At 42.6% G+C, this 7,911-nt stretch overlaps 1 protein-coding gene across 2 annotated transcripts in view; it reads right to left on the bottom strand.

Annotated features, from left to right (window-relative positions):
• Positions 1 to 1,727: 1,727 nt before the first annotated feature.
• Positions 1,728 to 7,911, bottom strand: part of LATS2 (large tumor suppressor kinase 2) — a 93,904-nt gene continuing 87,720 nt past the window's right edge. The window contains exon 8 of one of the 2 annotated variants that reach the window (XM_032260117.1): positions 1,728 to 4,052. In XM_032260117.1, coding sequence (XP_032116008.1) covers positions 3,558 to 4,052 — 495 coding nt within the window. In that variant the 3' untranslated portion in view covers positions 1,728 to 3,557. The remainder of the gene's footprint in view (positions 4,053 to 7,911) is intronic. The other variant, XM_032260118.1, reaches the window with a different exon arrangement.

Below are 7,911 nucleotides of genomic sequence, written 5' to 3'. Positions count from 1 at the left end.
GTCCCACGGGGGCAACGTGGAAGACCCAGATGGGTTCTGCTGAGGTGTTCTAAGTTGGGGAATTTGTCTTTTTTTATATCAAGCAGCAAGCGAACTTGCTCTTTGTCTTAGAGGGAGACATCATCTTACCCTTTAAAGTTGCTCACTACAAATCCAGTCCTGAGGAATGGCTCAGATAAAGCCCAGTCAGGCCTTGCCTTCTTGGCACACTCAGGAAATTGTGCAGGTGGAAGCCAGGGAGGAGCTGCTCACATCTGCACAGGGCAATGTGGCAATGAACCTTGCAAATACGCTTTATTTTGACCTAACAATTGCACATCTAGAAATCTGTCCCACATAAGTACTTTCACATACACAAATGATGATGGTTATAAGACGTTATTTATTCTAGTATTGTTTATGATAGGAAACAATCAGAAACAAGTGAATGTCTATCCATATGGGACTGGTTTTATTATAATACCCTTATGTAGTAAGATTTAAAAAATTCTTTATGTGCTGATATAGAGTGCCAAGACACACTGTCAAGTGAAGAAAACAAATGCAGAAAAATATGCATAATGTTCTCCCGTTTCTGTAAGAGGCAAAAAGTATACATATATATCTTTCCTTGTACTGTGTCCTCAAACTTTCATTCCTCTAAGAATGCCCAGTATATTGTTATAATATCATTTGTTGTCTGTGGGGAGGTGAATGAATGACTAGAAATAAAGTAGGAGACTTTGTGTATCACTTTTACGCGTTTTTTTTTTTTTTTTTTTGAGAGACAGTCTTGCTCTGTTGCCCAGGCTGGAGTGCAGTGGTACAATCTCAGCCCACTGCAACCTGTGCCTCCTGGGTTCAAGTGATTCTCCTGCCTCAGCCTCCCGAGTAGCTGGGATTACAGGCATGCAAGGCATGCACACCACGACTGGCTAATTTGTTTGTATTTTTAGTAGAGATGCGGTTTTGCCATGTTGGTGAGGCTGGTCTCAAACTCCTGACCTCAGGTGATCCACCTACCTTGGCCTCCCAAAGTGGTAGGATTACAGGTGTGAGCCACTGCGCTGGACCTATTTTTTTTGAGACAGAGTCTTGCTCTGTCACCCAGGCTGGAGTGCAGTGGTGCAGTGTCAGCTCACTGCAACCTCTACCTCCCAAGTTTAAGCAATTCTCCCTGCCTCAGCCTCCCGAGTAGCTGGGATTACAGGCATGTGCCACCACGCCTGGCTAATTTTTGTATATTTAGTAGAGACAGGGTTTCACCACGTTGGCCAGGTTGGTCTCAAACTCCTGACCTGAGGTGATCTCCTTGCCTCAGCTTCCCAAAGTGCTGGGATTACAGGCATGAGCCACCGCGCCCAGCCTCATCAACCATTTAAAATGAAAGGTCAGGAGCTATAACTGTCCTCTCAGTTTAATATATTATGCCAGAGAATTAGCTCCTTTTCATGATTTGATCACCCGCCATATTTATTTGATATCCCACTTAAGCCACTCAATAATCCCAATGAGGCATATTTTGTTCCCATTTTACATAAGTTGGTCACAGAACCACAGCCTGATTTGGTCTTTGTGCGTCTACCCGGAAAGCCTGTTTTTCCGCACCCCAAGCCATTCCTGAGACAGCCCTGTCTGTGCCGTGCAACCCTGGCTCATGTGTGTCACAGGGAAAGCATGGGGGAGCTAGAACATGCGGAGAGGCCAGGACTTACAAAATCCAGTAAGACACAACACCAACTACAGGATTTGGATTCAAAATTTTAATAATAAATTGTGCCAGGTGAAGCTTTTCAAAGGCAATGATATATCAATAAATAATAGTTAAACGGAGTTCCTGAGAAAGAACCTACCACATGAAAGTATGTCAGAGCGCTGTGAGTAACAACATGGCACGACTATAAAATAGCGAGAATACTGACAGTCACGACAGGCACAGCAGACTTCAGAGTATGCCACTCATACAAATGTAAACCAGTACATAGGAATCTTTGTTTTTTCAGTTCAGACACTGATAAACTTGTAAGTGCTGTTGCCTAAATATATACTAAGTAATGGATACATTATGCTAAGAACTTCAAAGAAAAATATGTGGAATAATATAATGAAAATTATGATGCATCAGATTTTTTAAAAAGCAAAAAAGAATCGAACTTTTTATTCAAATATAAATCACTTTAAATAGGAATCATACTAATTTGAAATAAGGAATATTGTGTTTATCTGTGTATGTATGTACACACACACACATCTATACTTCTAAGAAAATATGTATGGCTTATTTTTTTATTTTGATGTCATTTTGAAGAATCTTTGCTTTTTTACAAAAGGTTAGAAATATGCATTGTTTAAACCAAGGTAAGATTTGACACTTCAAACACACTAAAAAAAAAAAAAAGTGAGAGAATCATTAGATGACTCAGTTTCCTGATGGTAACAGAAGAAAACAGAAATAAGAACATTCACTGAACCTTTCTGTGTGGGCAGCCTGTCAGCAAAAGGTAAGTAGTAGGGGCGGAGCTACGGCATACCAGCCCTACCAAGAATGAACGAGCATACGGACTACAGAAATGGACGTGTGTCAGTGATTCATTTCAATTTTTTTTTGGCATAGCTGAATTAATCCCTTTTGATGTATATAAGTTCAGTATATGACAAATGTTGCATTTTTCCCCCCCAAAGCATCCAATCACACCCAAGACACACACACACAAATCACTTCTCAGTTACACATCTGCATTTCTTTAACAAAACAGTAAAGAGATACAATCATAGCAAAGGGGTCACCCGCACAATACGTTATCAGCACATTGTCTAGAACACCTCATTTAAAGACACTCGGTAAAAACGTCTTCACAGGACCTGCTGTGAATGGCAAGATACGGTAATTTTATAATAGAAAAACTCTGCTCATGCAGTGCTCTCCACACACCAGACGTCGGAAATCACAGCCACATCATCACCTTGCTCACACTTCCTATTATACTAGAATATGCAAAAAGCCCAAAAAAAAAAAAAAAAAAAGCAGCTTTTAACATTATATCACAATTTTGAAATGTGGGAAAAAATACAAAACAAAAACCATTGTGTGGATAAAATGGTCTCCGTGACATCGAGCAAGAGTGTTATCTTTTTTTTTTTTACATTATTGCACAGAGATTTCTTATCAAATGTTCTTCAGTTTTATGTCTTTTCCTAAATGTGAATAAGTGCTATGGATAAAATACAAATGTAGAAAATAACAGCAGCATGATTTGTCAAAGTTAATCCCTATAATTTAGTAAGAAAAAAATGGATATAAACAAAATAAGTGCTCTTTCTAACTGTACTACATTTTTAAAAATATTGTTTTAATGCAGTGAAGGTCCTGACAAGCCAATCGAAAGCAATGCCGAGTCCTGTTTTCAAAAGTGTCTTGTTGTTTGGGTTTTCTTGGTGAAGACCAGAATTTCAAGTGAAGTAATCAGTGGACTAATTTAAAACAAAGCGGCCCTCGGCTTCCCTGTCGGCCAGTTAGGGCACCGGCTCCAGGACCCTGACCTGGGAGGCGGTGAGCGGTGGGGGTGCCCGGCCCCCGTCTACACGTACACGGGCTGGCAGCCTTCAGTCTGATCCACCAGATCAGAGGTTTCTAAATTTGAGTTCTCAGACTGCGAAGCTTCTGCCCCTGAAGGCTTTGGGCATCGAAAGGGGTAGCCATTGTCATCAAAGAACCTTCGGAAGGTGAACTCATAAAATGCGTGCTCAGGGTGCTTGTTACTGGGGGAGGTGAGTGTGTCCCAGGCCTTGGCGCTACCTTCGCTGGCATCATTCCAAGGGCTCTCTTCATCTACGGGGTCGAAATTCGAGGTGTCCATGGGGTGGCTGATGGTGGGAACGTAGGGGGCTGGCTGCTTCCGGATGTCACTGGAGAAGTCGACAGTGCTGAAGAAGGGGTGGGCCTTCAGGTCATCGGCCCCATTCCGCCCCAGGCGGTGGTCTGCAGCGCAGCACAGCTTGGTGATGAGGTCCCTGGCCTCAGGGCTCAGCTTTACCTGGGCTGGAATGTGGAGTGTGTTCTCCCAGTTTATCACCTGAGGAACCAACAGAACCAACATGTTAGCTTCTCCTCACATCCCAGGCAGTTCTGGGACAGAATGTGATGATGTGACTTTCAAATAAGTTTAGTTTCACAACAGGAGAGGAGTTAGAATATACACAGAAGCAGCAGTTGTTGATCTCAGCAGTCTTAAAAAGTCAGAGTCATTATAGTGGGTGGCTCACAACCTGAGGCTGGGATGACCAGTAAAACACAGACGAAAAGATACAGATTGTCTTCTGTTGGAAATACTGTTTAGCCAAAGAATTTTGTGCTTTCCACAAATATGAAGAGAATGATGATCTATGAGTTATTTCTTTATGGCAATGGATTTCTGTCAAACCATTATGGCCGTCATTCAAATACTTATTGTGGTCAAAAAATGGCCCATTGGGGTTTTGGGGAAAAAAAAAAAGAAAAAGAAATCTCATAGAGAAGAATAAAGCTGACTGACCCCATGTGATCTTATGTGCTCAACTGCACAAACCATCCATCTGTCCATCTGGACATTTAGTAAATGTACTTGTCGGCCAGGCACGGTGGCTCACGCCAGTAATCCCAGCACTTTAGAAGGCCGAGGCAGGCAGATCATGAGGTCAAGACATCAAGACCATCCTGGCCAACATGGTGAAACCCCCATCTCTATTAAAATACAAAAACTAGCTGGGCGTGGTGGTGTGCACCTGTAGTCCAGCTACTCAGGAGGCTGAGGCAGGAGATCGCTTGAATCCGGGAGGCACAGGTTGCAGTGAGCTGAGATCACGCCACTGCACTCCAGCCTGGCAACAGAGCAACACTGTCTCAAAAAAAGAAAAAAAGCACTTGTTGTAGAGCTGTGTCTACTGTGAAGACAAATCCTAGGGGACTTCTCTACTGTTTACACTTAGAATCAGGAGGAAACAAGGCCAACCTGACTGGCTACCAGCTGGGGTGATGGGACAGTAGATAACGCATAGCAGTAGATTGTCTGTATGTGTGGGTGGGAGGCTTGGTTTGAACCTAAGTAGTTGTTTTCTTTCTTTCTTTTTTTTTTTTTTTTTGAGATGGAGTCTCGCTCTGTCGCCCAGGCTAGAGTGCAGTGGCATGATCCCAGCTCACTGCAAACTCTGCCTCCAGGGTTCAAACGATTCTCCTGCCTCAGTTTCTAGAGTAGCTGGGATTATAGACATCTGCCACCATGCCTGGCTAATTTTTTGTATTTTTAGTAGAGATGGGGTTTCACTATGTTGGCCAGGCTGGTCTCGAACTCCTGACCTTGTGATCTGCTCACCTAGGCCTCCCAAAGTGCTGGGATTACAGGTGTGAGCCACTGTGCCCGGCCCCTAAGTAGTTGTTGAAAACTGTAGCGCTCCTAGAAGAAAACACAGAGTGAAATCTTCATGACATTGGGTTTGGCACTGATTTCTTGAACATGCCACCAAAAGCACAGGGAATAAAAGAAAAAATAAACTGGACTTCATAAAAATTTAAAACTTTTGTGCATCAAAGGTCATTATAGACAGTGAAAAGGCAACCCACAAAATGGGAGAACAGGTTTCAAAGCATGTATCTGAAATGGGGTTAGTATCCAGAGTAAATACAGAACTCCTACAACTCAACACAATAACAAAACCATGTAACTTGATTTTAAAAGAGTAATTAACTTGAAGAGGTATTTCCAAAGAAATACAAATGACCAGTAAGGACATGAAAATATGCTCAATATGATTAATCACAAGGGAAATACAACTCAAAACCACAATGAGATACCACCTCACATCTCCTAGGATGGCTACTATTTAAAAAAACACAAACAGGAAAATACTTATTGAGGATTTAGGGAAACCGGAACACTCGGCCACTGTTGGTAGGAATGTCAAATGGTGCAGCCACTATGGCAAACAGTTTGGCAGTTCCTCAGAAAGTTAAACACGGAACGACCATATAATCCAGCAATCCTACTTTCTGGTTTATATCCAAAAGAACCGAAGCAGAGACTCATATAGTGGAATATTATTCCACCTTAGAAAGGAAGCTACAACATGCGTGAACCCTGAGGACTTTACGATAAGCGAAATAAACTAGACACAAAAAGACAAATACCGCATGATTCCACTTACAAGAAGTGCCGAGGCCGGGCACAGTGGCTCATGCCTGTAATCCCAACACTTTGGGAGACCAAGGTGGGAGGATCGCTTGAGGTCAGGAGTTCGAGACCAGCCTGAGCAACAGGATGAAACCCCATCTCTATTAAAATACAAAAATTAGCCAATGTCGTGGCAGGCACCTGTAATCCCAGCTGCTGGGGAGGCTGGGCATGAGAATTACTTGAACCCAGGAGGCAAAGATTGCAGTAAGCCCAGATTGCACCATTGCAATACAGCCTGAGATACACAGCAAAATCCTGTCTTAAAAAAAAAGAATTCCTGAGCATAGACAGCCAAACTCACAGAGATAGGAAGCAGAAGAGAGGTGAGCAGGCGCTGGAAAGGGGAATGGGGAATTTGTTTAATGGGTTTGGGATGATTAAAACATTTGGAAATAAAGAGTGGTGATGGTTGCACAGAGCTGTGAATATACTTAATGCCAATAAATCATACACTCAAAAATAATTAAAAGGTTAAATTTTATGTTACGTATATTTTACCAGAATAAAAAATCTGAATTATCATCATGTGGGCAATTTACTGAGTGGCTCTGCAATTCAATTAGGGTGCAGACAATGCCAGATTCCACTTTACTGTTCGTAGGGTGAAACTAAGCCTTACTTTAGGGTTTTTCTTTCTTTTGAGATGGAGTCTCACACTATCGCCTGGGCTGGAATGTAGTAGTGTGATCTTGGCTCATTGCAACCTCTGCCTCCCAGGTTCAAGAGATTCTCCTCCCTCAGTCTTCTGAGTTGCCTGCCGCCATGCCTGGCTAATTTTTAGTATTTTCAGTAAAGATGAAGATTCATTACGTTGGCCTGGCTGGTCTTGATCTCCTGACCTCGTGATCTGCCCACCTCGACCTCCTAAGGTGCGGGGATTACTGGCATGAGCCGCAGTGCCCAGTCTTAGTTTAGGGTTTTTCTAACTAAAGTTATTAATTTAGGATCCCTAGTGGTCATGTCTATGAGGCAATGTGAAAACTCCTAGGATTGTGTGCCAGTTGATATGTCCACTGAAGACTGCAGATTCTTTTTTCTCTCTCGCTCTCTTTTTTTTTTTTTGAGATAGCATCTCACTCTGAAGACTGCAGATTCTTTTCTTTTCCCGGAGTGCAGTGGCACGATCTCGGCTCACTGCAGCCTCCACCTCCCAGATTCAAGCAATTCTCCTGCCTTAGCCTCCCGAGTAGCTGGGATTACAGGCACGCACCACCACACGAGGCTAATTCTTGTATTTTTAGTAAAGATGGGGTTTCAACATGTTGCTCAGGCTAGTCTCAAACTCCTGACCTCGTGATCTGCCCGCCTTGGCCTCCCAAAGTGCTGGGATTACAGGCGTGAGCCACTGTACCCAGCCAGACTGCAGATTCTTAATTCCAATTCTCAATTCAATCCTTAGTAACTCATTTCTGAAAGCAAATGGCTGTCATTTAAAAACCAATAATTTGGTCTCAAATGATTGACAGAATAATTATTTAACTACTTCGAATGAATACTAAAAATATGCACAAGTAGCCTGACTACAAAGCTGACAGTTTGCAAAAACAATGATATAATACCCAAATAAACAAACATTTCTTTACATATACAGCTGACCCTTGAACGACACAGTCTGAGGGTCACATACACTCAAATTTTCTTCCACCTTTGCCACCCTGAGACAACAAGGCCAACCCCTCTGCTTCCTCCGCCCACACCACTGAAGACAAAGATGGAGACCTTTATG

Source organism: Sapajus apella, unplaced genomic scaffold, assembly GCF_009761245.1.
Source record: "Sapajus apella isolate SASKATOON/1434 unplaced genomic scaffold, GSC_monkey_1.0 scaffold114, whole genome shotgun sequence".
NCBI lineage: Eukaryota > Metazoa > Chordata > Mammalia > Primates > Cebidae > Sapajus > Sapajus apella.
This window is presented reverse-complemented; position numbering and strand designations above follow the sequence as displayed.